At 41.6% G+C, this 14,557-nt stretch overlaps 1 protein-coding gene and 1 long non-coding RNA gene across 5 annotated transcripts in view; one reads left to right on the plus strand and one right to left on the minus strand.

Moving 5' to 3' along the window:
• LOC112547691 (uncharacterized) overlaps window positions 1-4,614 on the minus strand; it is a 27,224-nt gene extending 22,610 nt beyond the window's left edge. For both annotated transcript variants that reach the window (XR_012896498.2, XR_012896497.2), the window contains exon 1: window positions 4,476-4,614. This is a non-coding gene — a long non-coding RNA (uncharacterized LOC112547691). The remainder of the gene's footprint in view (window positions 1-4,475) is intronic.
• LOC102448285 (androgen-induced gene 1 protein-like) overlaps window positions 4,488-14,557 on the plus strand; it is a 23,778-nt gene continuing 13,708 nt past the window's right edge. Inside the window, exons 1-2 of one of the 3 annotated variants that reach the window (XM_025190483.3) lie at window positions 4,488-4,929; window positions 13,439-13,582. In XM_025190483.3, coding sequence (XP_025046268.3) covers window positions 4,627-4,929; window positions 13,439-13,582 — 447 coding nt within the window. In that variant the 5' untranslated portion in view covers window positions 4,488-4,626. The remainder of the gene's footprint in view (window positions 4,930-13,438; window positions 13,583-14,557) is intronic. The other 2 variants (XM_075901122.2, XM_089769659.1) reach the window with 2 other exon arrangements.

Raw genomic sequence — 14,557 nt, forward strand, 5'->3', positions numbered from 1 at the left:
TCCCTGATGCATGAGCAGGAGTGATGCAAGCAAAACACAAGAGGTCACTTTTCCACTCTACTCAGCACTGATTATACTCCAGTTGAGGACTTAGTGCAGTGCTGGGCAGCACACTTTAGAAAAGATTTGGATAAACTGGAGAAAGTTGAGAGGAAAACAATAAAAATAATTAAGTCTAGAAAGAAACTCACACTTTCATAATTCTTAAACCACTGCAATATTAGGTAGTGTGACTAGTGATTCATCTCAGTTTGAACAGTACAATGCTGAATTCAAAAAATCTACTTATCTGTAACTGGTCTTTATTCTGACAGCTACATTATAGGGTGTCCAGTGATTAAATCACAATTAATTGTGCAGTTAATAGCACTGTTAAACAATAACAGAATAACATTTATTTAAATATTTTGTATGTTTCCTATGTGTTCAAATATTTGTTAACACAGAATACAAAGCATGCAATGTTCACTATATATTTTATTAAATATAAACAAAAGAAACAATGTTTTCAATACATCTAATACAAGTACTGTACTACACTATCCTGAAAGCTGAACTTACAAATGTAGACTTATGTACAAAAAACTGCATTCAAAAATAAAACAATTTTAGAGCCTAGAAGTATAGCCCTGAGTGGATACAAAATTTGTATCTGCAGCCACATCCATATCTGCAAAAAGAGCTGCAACTATCCGCACACACTTCCACAGATGCAGATACCTGTGGATGTAGACGGGATAACTGCAGATTTGCAGGCCTCTCTACCTACAAGTCCACTCAGTTCTACTACTTGTTCAGTCAACTGCTCAGACAAATAAGTTTGTTTACATTTGCAGGAAATAATGCTGCCCACTTGTCTACGTCAACTGAAAGTGAGAACAGATTCATATGGCACTACTGTAGCTAGAATCACAAGAAATTTACGTGCCAGATTCACTAAATATTCATCTGTCCCTTCATGTTTCAACCACTACTCCAGAGCACATCTCCATACTGATGATGGGTTCTGTTTGATAACTATCCAAAGCACAGCAGATCGATGCATGTTCATTTTCATCATATGAGTCAGATGCCATCAGCAGAATTTTAGCAACACTCTGATGCTACTTCTGAAAGCATGATCCACACCTCATCCCTCTTAGATTTTGGACTGTACTTCAGATTCTTTAACCTTGGGTCGAGTGCAGTAGCTATTTTTTATAAATCTCTTTACTTTCTTTGCACTTTGTCAAATCAGCTGTGAAACTGTTCTTAAAATGAATGTTTCTGGGTCATCTGAGAATTCTAGAACATGAAATATGTCTCGTGTTTTACACATTCCACTATATAATTCTCCTACACATTTCAGTCACAAATCTAATAAACACTTTTTTTTAAACAAGCATCCATCAGCATAGAAGCATGTCCTCTGGAATGGTGGCCAGAGAATGAAGAAGCATAAGAACATTCAGTATATCTGGCATACATATTCCAATGCCAGCTACAAAAGAACCATGCAAACACCTGTTTTCACATTCAGGTGATATTGTAAATAAGAAGGTATCAGTATCTCCCATAAATGTAAACAAACTTCTTTGTCTTAGCAACTGGTTGAACAAGAAATAGAAGAGGACTTGTAGGTTCTAAAGTTTTACACTTTAAGTGCAGTTATGTAACCAAAAAAGCAACATTCATTAAGTTATACTTTCACAACTCAGATTGCACTAAAACTTGTATATTTCTTTATCATTTTACATCACAAATATTTGAAATACATTTTGTATTCTGTGCTGTAATTGAAATCTATGTATTATAAAGCTTTGCCGGGATATAAAATCTGCATGTGTATTGGCAAAAATTAACCACAAATATCCACACAATTCTTTGAGAACTTGAATTAACGGTGTTTAGTCAACAGTCTTACTAAATAGATATGAATCATCAACTGGGTGACTTATAAGGATGTTAACGTTTATTTTTTTTAAACATGTAACTGCTGAATTTTTTTTCCCAGTTACACATTTACATGCAGAGGGGCAGGTGGCTCCATGGGAGCTGGTACACGCAGGGACTGGCTTCCCATGTATACTGGCTCCTACCTGCTCCCTCTCCTTCACTGCAGTATCTCTATCATAGGCTGCAGTGCAGGGGGGCAGGAGCCGACACTCACAGGGATCTGGCTTTTAAGTCAACTCTTCCCTCCCTTCCCCCCACTGACTCCCATCTGTGCGCCTGCCCCCCCTCCCCCCCCCCAGTGCTGCTGCCTCTGTGGGAGGCAGCAGGGCTAGGGCTGCAGGCAGCTCTGTAGGAGCCAGCACATACAGTTCCCACCTCCCCACACCTTACTGTCTCTGAAACAAAGGCAACGGGGGGGGGGGGGGAACACAACCTTTAGGATTAACCAGTGAGGCCAGGCTTATCAGTTAATCATGTAAACAGATACACACTAACATCCCTAGTGACTTGTCAAGCAACTTATCATACATTACATATAAAAGCTTTCTTTCTGGAAGTGCAGGGCTACTAAGCACGCAGTCCATTTGTTTGTGGCCCACGGTGAAGCTTGGGTTTATGTGGGACTCAACACGCGACCTGCGAGTGGGAGCCCTTGAAAATGGCCTCCACTGGGAACACGCTCCTCAATGGCAAGGCTTCTCCCAGGTGGGGTGAGCATTGAAAGACACAAGTGGATGGGTTGGCTGGAACAGATGGGTACAGTGTCAACATTTCTAGCCCCCAAGAAGAAGAGACTGGGAATGCTGGGACACTGTGGGAAGTGCTTTGCATTCATGCCCATCAGTCTGAAACAAGTTATTTGTGTATATTTGCATTTATATGCAACCACACTTAAGTTGCAGCCCTTGGCATGTGCTGTGAGTATCACTGTGGTCCCTGGGGCTTCCAAAGTTGAGTAGTCCTGTTCCAGTGTGATCAATTAAATTGGTACAATTCTGTCAACTGTATGAGCTTAATTATCCCATCTGCTTTTGTATCCGAAAAACATGTTGTTGTACACTATGAAAGGAAAATGAAATAGATGACAGATTATGAAACAATTATGACAGAATAGGTGAAAATACCCCACAAAATACAAACTATTAGTAGCTGTAATTGTAATGTTCCAAATTTGGGGAGAGAATGTCAGTTGCAGGTGAGATGCAGAGAAGAGTAGCAGGTAGAGATGCCATTCATTCAGTCAGAATGAAAAAGTGGCTGAAATTGTAAGTATGCAGACATCTTCAGTGAGGAGTGAACACAAACCAGACTAAAGTACCTCAATTATGAAACCAATCACCACCAGTTCTCCTAAAGTCAGTGACTCATCAGTATGCTTGTAATCATTAAACAGGGCCTATGTCTATCTTATTGTACTTATGAAGGCCATACAATTTGCCATACAATTTACCTTACAATTAATTAGTTGAAATTTTAACACCTTTACTTTTCTAATGCAAACAAATTATTTAAATCTAGCCCCAAAACAATAAAAATTAAATACCAACAAAAACATTTGAACTGTGGGAAGGACTTTCAAGTGTCAATTTTGAACTAGGATTGTAAGAACTCTTAATTCATCCTTCTCACTCTTTCCATCCAGCTCTTTCCTATTAAACATTGGAAAAACATGTTTAGCACCCCACCTTGTAATCTCAAGCCACTGTTATCAAACTAATATATTTATAATATATTAATCAAACTTATCAAACTAATATAGAAAACTAATATATGTTTTCAGGTAAAACTATTTTACAAGCCCTACAGAAGTCATTCACTCAGCATAGAAAACACCTCCTTTTGGGGTTTAATGTGACAATTCCAGATGGATTCAGTAATTTAGGCCAAGAAGTGAAGACTTTAGGTTGGCATATGTAATTAGCTAAGATGAAATCAGATCAGGAAATTAGTGCTGACTCTGCAACTTATTAAAGATCCCATGCAGTTTTCCTATAATCTGGAACTCTGATTTTTAGTCTCACACTGAGGATGGGCCCAAAGACATGAGTGACAGGTGCCTGTGGAAGCAGGGGGAGCAGGAGGGCCATCCAGAGTAACAGGGAGGGCACATACAGGGGCAAGCTATATTATCAATTACAATATTGATGGGGGCGAAGAGGGGCAGTGTACCAGCTCCGTGCTGCCACAAGTCACCTCTGGACATCATGCCCAGCCAGAATGATGCCAGGTCTAGCCCAAGAGAAATATGCCCGCCAAAAACCCCAGAGTTAGCGTCGCCACAGCTGGCAACAGGCTATCTCTCCATAGAGCGAGCCTCATTTGGTCCAGGACACCTTAGTCCCGCACTAACGGCAGATCCTTCCCAGCCAGCACCAGATCCACCCTCACCCCGTTACACCACTGAAAGAGCCACGGTCTGTAGACGGGGTAATTCCGGGCTGCCTGTCATTCTGCGCTCCCTGACACGCACCCTACTGCCGCACTGACGTGCATCCTCCGGCTGCTGTGCAATGAGGAGGCGTCGCCGCAAGGCGCCTCACCTGGCGAAATTAACATGGCGTCACAAGGACCTCAACAGGGACGCACGAGATGGCGGCGGGCGGCCCGACGCACGCGCCGAGTTCCCCCCAGCAGCCAAGGCCCTTCGGGAAGGCGGAGTAGGAACGCGCCTCGTTGGCGGGCCGTCCCAAGATGGCGGCGGGACGCTTAGCTCGTGCGCAGAACGCAGCGAAAACAAGGAGGGGTTTGCGGTGCGCAGGCGCAGCGCGCCACCCGGGCGCGTGGTGGCGCCCACTCTCCCTCCCCGCGCCTTCTGACCCACCCAAGATGGCGGGGCAGTTGCGGCGCCCGCGACTCGTGAGTTTCGTCCACGTGTGCTGTTTCCTGTGGGCCTTGTTCTCGCTCTCTCAGAACGTGGGCATGCCCCACTCCCTCCGCAGGGAGAGCGAGAACACCTACGGCGGCCGCTGGAAATACCTGACCTTCATCAACCAGGTGTGGGCCGGCCTGAGTGGGCGGAGGAGGGGGGTCCCTAGGGAGCTTGAAAAACTAGTGTCTGGAGGGAGGAGACCGGCAGGGGGCCTAGGAGGAAGCTCTGACTGGGGCAATACGTGTGCCAAATGGGTTGGGGGGGGCAAAAAGGGAGGGCTGGCAGGCAAGGGAGGAGGTATGGGAATGAAGAGGGCTCGAGCTTGAAGGGGACAGGTGTGGGTTGAAGCTAGGGCTCAAGAGAGAGGGATGGCTTGTGGGGAGGAGTACTTGTCCATCAAAAAGTTTGATGGCTTCAGGGGACAGGTGTGAGTTGAAAGTGGATGGAAGGGCTGTCCTGAGAAGAGGAATGAGCCATGTTGAGGGAATCTGGCCTATCATCACTTGATCCATGTCTCCTTTACTTGAATAACATAAAATTTAAATGAATTTTGAAAATTAAAAACAATAACGACATGACAATATATCCATCCCTTCTCTTGTGCATCTCTTTTTCAGAGTATTTTACAATCGTACAATAAATAAACAGTAATTTGAGGATATTCGCCTCTAACTCCTAGAGAATTCAGGGAATTTTTCTCTTTTTTATTTTTTTTTATTTTAGTGCTTGGCTGTTGGCTGTATTATAAATACAATAATTTTGTTGAATAGTGATAAAAATGTAGCCGTGTTAGTCTGGTGTAGCTTTTCGTGGGAAGTGGGTCTGGACCACGAAAGCTCATCACCTAATAAACCATCCTGTTAGTCTTTAAAGTGCTACATAGTCCTGTTTTTTGTTTCAATCATTTTGTCCTATTTCTTATACTGGTAAGATCTCATTATGGTAGCTAGGATGCCATTTAGGTATGGCAGCGAGCATTTTAGCTGTCCTCTTACCCCGCTATTTCATGCTGGAAGTCTGCTTTTCAAAGCACGTGCCCTAGCCCCTCAAAGAGATCTTAATTACATAAGAACATCCATAGTTGGTCAGACCAAAGGTCAGTCTAGCACAGTATCCTGTCTTCCAACAGTGGCCAATGCCAGATACCTCAGAGTGAAAGATCAGAGCAGGTGATCATCAAGTGATCCATCCCCCGTTGCCCATTCCCACCTTCTGACAAACAGAGACTAGGGACTCCATTCCTACCCATCTTGGCTAATAAGTATTGATGAACCTAACCTCTGTGAATGTATCCAGTTCTTTCTTGAATCCTGTTAAAAGTCCTGGTCTTCAACATCCTCTAGCAAAGAGTTCCACAGATTGACTGTGTGCTGTGTGAAGAAAAACTTCCTTTTGTTTTAAACCTGCTACCTATTAATTTCATTTGATGACCCCTTAGTTTTTATGTTATAAAAACAAATAACTTTTCCTTATTCACGTTCTCCATACCTGTCATGATTGAATAGATTTCTATATCATATCCCCCCCCTTAGTCTCTGCATTTCTAAGATGAAAAGTCCCAGTCTTTTTAATCTCTCTTCATATGGCACCCGTTTCAAACCCCAATCATTTTTTGGTGCCCTTTTCTGAACTTTTTCCAATGCCAACATATCTTTTTTGGGATGAAGCAACCACATCTGTATTCAGTATTCAAGATATGGGCACACCATTGGACCATAGTACACATTGTGGGTGCACTATTTATATAGAGGCAATAAGATATTCTCTATCGTTTTTAATGATTCCTAACATTTGCTTTTTTTGACTGCCACTGCATACTGAGTGGATGTTTTCAGAGAACTATCCCATAATGACTTCAAGATCTCACTGTTGAGTACTTATAGCTAAATTAATCCCCATCATTTTGTATGTGTAGTTGGGATTATTTTCCAATGTGCATTACTTTGCATTTATCAACGTTAAAATTCATTTGCCATTTTGTTGCCCAAACACCTAGTTTTATTAGATGCTTTTGAAGCTCTTCACAATCTGCTTTGGTCTTAACTATCTTGAGCAGGTTAGTATCATCTGCAAATTTTGCCACCTCACTGTTTACCCCTTTCTCCAAATAATTTATAAATATGTTCAATAGGATTGGTCCCAGTAAGGATTCTTCGGGGATACCACTAGTTATCGCTTTCCATTCTTGAAAACTGACCATTTATTCCTACCCTTTGTTTCAAATCTTTTAACCTGTTATCAATCCATGAGAGAACATAAGAATGGCCATACTGGGTCAGACCAAAGGTCCATCCAGCCTAGTATCCTATCTGCTGACAATGGCCAATGCCAGGTGCCCCAGAAGCAGTGAACTAAACAGGTAATGATTAAGCGAGCTCTCTCCTGCCATCCATCTCCACCCTCTGACAAACAGAGGCTAGGGATGCCATTCCTTACCCATCCTGGCTAATAGCCGTTAATGGATTTAACCTCCATGAATGTATCTAGTTCTCTTTTAAACCCTGTTATAGTCTTGGCCTTCACAACCTCCTGAGGCAAGGAGTTCCACAGGTTGACTGTGTACTATGTGAAGAAGAACTTCCTTTTCTTTGTTTTAAACCTGCTGCCCATTAATTTCATTTGGTGGCCCCTAGTTTTTATATTATGGGAACAAATAAATAACTTTTCCTTATTCACTTTCTCTATACTGCTCATGATTTTATATACCTCTATCATATCCCCCCTTAGTCTCTTTTCCAAGCTGAAAAGTCCTAGTCTCTTTAATCTCTCCTCATATTGGACTGTTCTAAACCCCTAATCATTTTAGTTGCCCTTCTCTGAACCTTTTCTAATGCCGTTGTATCTTTTTTGAGATGAGGAGACCACATCTGTACGCAGTATTCAAGATGTGGGCGTACCATGGATTTATATAAGGGCAATAAGATATTCCCCATCTTATTCTCTCTCTTTTTTTTTTTTTTTTTTTTAATGATTCCTAATATCCTGTTTGCTTTTTTGACTGCCGCTGCACACTGCGTGGACATCTTTGGAAAACTATCCACGATGACTCCAAGATTTCTTTCCTGTTTAATTGTAGCTAAATTAGCCCCCATCATATTGTATGTATAGTTGGGGTTATTTTTTCCAATGTGCATTACAGGCAGTCCCCGGGTTACGTACAAGATAGGGACTGTAGGTTTGTTCTTAAGTTTAATTTGTATGTTAGTCGGAACTGGTACATATTGTAGGGGAAACTCTAGCCAAACATTTCTCCAGAGCTCAGTTTTATTCTCCCACACCTCACTTCCCTCAGTCCTTTATTCTCAAGCTGAGGTGTCTGCTGAGAAAAGCTGCTCCGCGTCTCCCTGGTCTGCTGGGAGGGGCGCTAGCTTCACGTCTCCCTGGTCTGCTGGGAGGAAGCAGCTAGTGTGGGGTTGCCTCACCCCGTTTGTAAGTAGGGATCCGATGTAAGTCAGATCCATGTAACCCGGGGACTGCCTGTACTTTACATTTATCCATATTAAATTTCATTTGCCATTTTGTTGCCCAATCACTTAGTTTTGTGAGATTTTTTTGAAGTTCTTCACGGTCTGCTTTGTTCTTAACTATCTTGAGCAGTTTATTGTCTGCAAACTTTACCTCTTCACTGTTTACCCCTTTCTCCAGATCATTTATGAATAAATTTAATAGGATTGGTCCTAGGACTGACCCTTGGGGAACACCACTAGTTACACCTCTCCATTCTGAACATTTACCGTTTGTTCCTACCCTTTGTTTCCTGTCTTTTTAACCAGTTCTCAATCCATGAAAGAATCTTCCATTTTATCCCATGACATCTTTATTTACATAAGAGCCTGTGGTGAGGGACCTTGTCAGAGGCTTTCTGGAAATCTTAAGTACAGTGTATCTGCTGGATCCCCCTTGTCCTCATGTTTGCTGACCCCTTCAAAGAACTGTAATAGATGATTTCCCTTTACAGAAACCATGTTGACTTTTGCCCAACAAATTATGTTCTTCTACATGTCTGACAATTTTATTCTTTACTATTGTTTCAACTAATTTGCCTGGTACTTACGTTAGACTTACCGGTCTGTAATTGCCAGGATCGCCTCGAGAGCCCTTTTTAAATATCGGCATTACATTAGCTATCTTCCAGTTATTGAGTACAGAAACTGATTTAAAGAATAGGTTACAAACCATAGTTAATAGTTCCACAATTTCACATTTGAGTTATTTGAGAACGCTTGGGTGAATGCCATCTGGTCCTGGTGACTTGTTACTGTTAAATTTATCAATTAATTCCAAAACCTCCTCTAATGACACTTTACTCTGACAATTCCTCAGATTTGTCACCTACAAAGAATGACTCAGGTTTGGCAATCTCCCTAACATCCTCAGCTGTGAAGACTGAAGCAAAGTTTCTCCGCAATGACTTTATCGTCTTTAAATGCTCCTTTTGTATCTCAATCATCCAAGGGCCCCACTGGTTGTTTAGCAGGCTTCCTGCTTCTGATGTTCTGAAAAAGCATTTTAATACCTTTTGAGTTTTTGGCTAGCTGTTTTTCAAACTCCTTTTTTGGCTTTTCTTATTACATTTTTACACTTAATTTGGCAGTGTTTATGCTCCTTTCTATTTTCCTCACTAGGATCTGACTTCCACTTCTTAAAAAGATGCCTTTTTATCTCTCACTGCTTCTTTTACATGCTTGTTAAGCCACGGTGGCTCTTTTTTAGGTCTTTTACCGTGTTTTTTTTAATTTGGGGTATACATTTAAGTTGGGCCTCTAGTATGGTGTCTTTGAAAAGTGTCCATGCGGCTTGCAGGGATTTTACTTTAGTTACTGTATCTTTTAATTTCTGTTTAACTAACCTCATTTTTGCATAGTTCACCTTTCTGAAATTAAATGTCACAGTGTTGGGCTGCTGAGGTGTTTTTCCCACCACAGGCATGTTAAATGTTATATTATGGTCACTGTTTACAAGTGGTCCTGTTATAGTTACCTCTTAGACCAGATCCTGCGCTCCACTCAGGACTAAATCGAGAATTACCTCTCCCCTTGTGGGTTCCTGTACCAGCCACTCCAAGAAGCAGTCATTTGAGGTATCGAGAAATTTTGTCTCTGCATTTCGTCCTGAGGTGACATGTACCCAGTCAATATGGGGATAATTGAAATCCCCTACTATTATTGAGTTTTTTATTTTGATAGCCTCTCTAATCTCCCTTAGCATTTCATAGTGACTATCACTGTCCTGGTCAGGTGGTCGATAATATAGCCCTACTGTTATATTCTTATTCGTATTAGAGCATGCAATTGCTATCCGTACTGTTTCTGTGGAATATGTTGATTCATTTTAAGATTTTTACTTCATTTGATTCTACATTTTCTTTCACATATAGTGCGCCCCCCCCCCCCCCCCCCGCCCCGCACGACCTGTTCTGTCCTTCCAGGTTTCTGTGATGCCTATTATATCAGTATCATTCTTTAACACAAGGCACTCTAGTTCACCCATCTTATTATTTAGATTTCTAGCGTTTGCGTACAAGCACTTGAAAAACTTGTCACTGTTTGTCTGCCCTTTTCTGATGCATCATATTCTTTTTTATGTTAATGTTTCTCATCTGATCTGGCCCATACTTTATCCTCTTCCATCCTCTCCTCCTGACTAAAACCTAGAGAATCTCTATCAATAGACTCTCCTCTAAGAGACGTCTCTGTCCGATCCACATGCTCCTCTGCACCCATCAGCTTTCCCCCATCTTATCCCATGACCTTCCCTCTTATCCCATGACAACTTACTTAGGAGCCTTTGGTGAGGGATCTCGTCAAAGTCTTTTTGGAAATCTAAGTACACTAAAGTCACTGGATCCCTCTTGTCCACGTGCTTGTTGACCCCTCAAGGAACTTCAGTAAATTAGTAAAGCATGATTTCCCTTTATAGAAACCGTGTTGAACTTTTCCCCAACAAATTATGTTCATCTATGGGTACATCTACACTGCAACACTATTTTGAAATAACTAGTGCAATTCCAAAATAACTTAGTCCACGTCTACACAACAGGCAGAAAGTGTCAAAATACTGTCAAGCTGGAGGACTACTTACTCCGACTCCTGTAACCCTCATTGTACAAGGAATAAGGGGAGTCAGAGGAAGAGTGCTCTATTTCAAAATAAGTGCTGTGTAGACACTCCCTATTTCAAAATAAGCTATTTCAAAATAAGATACGCAATTGATGTAGCTCAATTTGCATAGCTTATTCCGAGTTAAGCCCTGCTGCGTAGAAGCACCCTTAGTGTCTGAAGGGTGCTGGCATTAGACTTACCAGTTTGTAATTGCCAGGATCACCTCTAAAGCCCTTTTAAATAATGGTGTCACATTAGCTATTTTCCAGTCATTTGGTATAGAAGCTGATTTAAAGGATAGGTTACAAACCACAGTTGTTAGTTCTGCAATTTCACATTTGAGTTCTTTCAGAACTCTTGGGTAAATAACATCTGGTCCTGGTGACTTGTTACTGTTAAGTTTATCAGTTTGTTCTAAAACCTCCTCTAATGACATCTCAATCTGGGACAATTCTTCAGATTTGTCACCTAAAAAGAATGGCTCACGTTTGGAAATCTCCCTAACATCTTCAGCCGTGAAGACCAAAGCAAAGAATTTATTTAGTTTCTCTGCCATGACCTTATCATCTTTGAGTGCTCCTTTAGCATCTCAATCATCCAGTGGTCCCACTGTTTGTTTAGCAGTCGGTAGGATTTAACTTCCACTTTTTAAACTATGCCTTTTTATGTCTCACTGCAGCAGACCTTGAGTGTGGAATGTAATGAGTTCTGTGATCCTCCCAGCTTTGCCTAAAATAGTTAAATCCAAAGCTTACTGCAAAGAGTTACAAAAGGATCTCCTAAAACTGAGTGATTATGCAACACAATGGCAAATGGAATTCAGTGTTGATAATTGCAAAATAATGCACATGGTAAAATATAATGCCAACTATACATCCAGAAATGATGGGATCTATATAAGCTGTTACCTCTCAAGAAAGAGATCTTGACATCATTGTGGATAGTTCCTTGAAGACATCCGCTCAATGTGCAGTGCCAATCAAAAAGCTAACAGAATATTGAAAATCTTTAGAAAAGGAATAGATCAGACAGAAAATATTCATGTTGCCTCTATATAAATCCATGGTATGTCCGCATCTTGAATACTTCTTGCAGATCTGGTTGCTTCATGTAAAATATGTATAGGATTTGGAAAAGGTACAGAAAAGGTCAACAAAAATTATTAGTGTCAGAGGGGTATCTGTGTTAATCTGTAACTTTAAAAGCAACAAGTAGTCCTATAGAACTTTAGAGACTAACAAATATATATATGAGCTTTTGTGGGCAAAATTTATTTCTTCAGAGGAGATGAGCTTGAGAATGATTAGAGGTAAGGAATAACTTCCATATGAGGAGAAATTAAAAAGACTGGGACTTTTTAGCTTAGAAGAGAGTTGAGTAAAGGGAGGGTATATCAGAGGTCTATAAAATCATGAATGGTGTGGGAAAATTTGAATAAGGAAATGTTATTTGCTCCTTCACATAACACAAGAAGGTCAGCCAATGAAACGTATAGGCAGCAGATTTAAAAGAGCCTATTTCATCACCGACAACCTGTGGAATTCTGCCAGAAGATGTTGTGAAGGCCAAAACTATTGTAGAGTTCCAATAAGAACTAAGGTTCAAGGAGGATAGGTCCATCAATGGCTGTTAGCCAGGATGGGCAGCAATGGCGTCCCATCTGTTTTCTAGAAAATGGGAAGAGGTGAAGGGATGGATCACTTGATGATTGCCTCTTCTGTTCGTTCCCTGAAGCACTTGGTATTGACCACTGTTGGAACTCAGGATACTGGGCTAGATGGGCTTACTAGGTCCAGCTCCCCTCCCAGAGCTGAAGTAGAACCCAAGAGTCCTTTCAAGTTGTCTCTCTCTCTCTCTCTCTGCAGTTAGCCTAAGCAGTTCCTCTTTAGTGAGTCACCACAAGATGTCAGAACATTAGTGTTAGAACTGAGTGGGTCTCATATTTAATTTCCTGTCTTTTATATAAGAATTAGATACAGTGCTCTACAGTCAGCTAATTGCTACATATTCTGCCAAAAAACTAGAGTTTTCAACTGAGTAGCTCCTGAAAAGAGGTGATGAGTGTGTGGAAGAGTGCGTACAGGGTCGACACACCAGTTTTGCTGTTTCACTTGTATTGAGCATTCATAATAACACTGCTGAAGCCACTCTCACTCTGCCCCTCCCCCCATGCCCTCACTTCACCTCCCCGCTCTCATGGCATGCACCAATCAACCCTTCCCATCAAAATCTGATATGGCATCCCTTTACAGTAGATAGACTAGAAACACAAATAATAGAGTTGTTTACTTTTTTCAAAGTAAATTTAAAGCTATTATAGTACCAGCATGTGTATATGTGAACAGAAACAACGATATTGATTAAAGAGTTAAGGCAACAGGCTAGGTAAACATGAGTAATTTCCATGGTAAACAGGTTATATTCATTTAAATAAAACGTTTTCTTTTGAGAATTAAAGAGTAATAAAAAGGATATATATGTAACCAAAATAACATATTAAAAAGATTTCTTATTTTTTTCTTAATATGTTTAGATTCTACAAACTCTGTTGTTTGGAATATGTTCCATAGTTGACTTTGCTCGTATGTTCATCCCTGCCAAAAAGAACAGTGTGTCTTCCAGACTGTTGTCTCTGAGAGACTTAATCTTCTCGATACTAGTATTCCCTGTTGGCTTAGTAAGTAGTTCTTAGTAGGATGTTAAATATCAGTTAATTGAATAGTTGAGTAACCACATGAATTCTTATCAGTTAGTTGACTACTCTATAGTACCCGGGGGCGGAGGCAGCAGTGTGGGGTGCCAGGTGGGAGCTCGTCCCCGAAGGGAGACAGTTTAAAAACCAGCTCCTCTCATGGAACAACTGCCTGTTGCCCCGTGCTGCTGCTTCTGATACAGAGGCAGTAGCACGGAGTGGCAGCAGCCCCTGTCCAGGGAGAGGAGGGATTGGGAGGAGGGGGGAGGAGTCTTTGCTCCCAGACCCAGACTGAGCCGGGATGACTCCTAGCCTAGATCCTAATACACTTTACATGCAGAGCCTCAGCAGAGGTAGGTACCTGTCCCATTGCAAGGTAGGACTGAGCCAGGTTGCTGGCCAGCCTGCTAAAAAATGTACTGGGGGAGGGGGGAGAAACGCATGTATTATATAGCACTGACCTATAAGCTTTTGCTTATCAGTTAATCAATTACACTATTACATCTCGAGTTCCTACCAAAAGGCCCCCTCTAAAATAATTTCACAAAAGACAGAAGATAATAGTGTGTCCATATTAAACTGACAGAGATAAGTCATAGTATTTTATACACCATTTTTATTTAGTTTCAAACATAAATGGATAGTGACACAGATTTTTGGGGAAGCTGGTTCCTAGCCCCTCCCTTCTTCCCACTTCCCCTGCAGGAGCCCACAGCATCCCCACCACGGCCCCAGTGCTAGGTAGTCAGTCAGCATGGCCACAGTGCCCCAACCCAGGTGCCTCAGGCGATGTTGCTGCAACCCTCCCAGCCCTGGTGCCCTTAGTGACCAGATGGCATGGCAGCAGTATCTCCAGCCCCCATGCACCAGGCAGCCATCCCAGAGCTCTGGGTGGCACGACTGCAGTGCCTCCAGTCCTGGAGTATGGGGCAGCATAGTCTGAGCATAAGGCAGGTAATG

The sequence above is a fragment of the Pelodiscus sinensis genome, chromosome 17, assembly GCF_052426305.1.
Source record: "Pelodiscus sinensis isolate ZL-2025 chromosome 17, ASM5242630v1, whole genome shotgun sequence".
Taxonomy (NCBI): Eukaryota; Metazoa; Chordata; order Testudines; family Trionychidae; genus Pelodiscus; species Pelodiscus sinensis.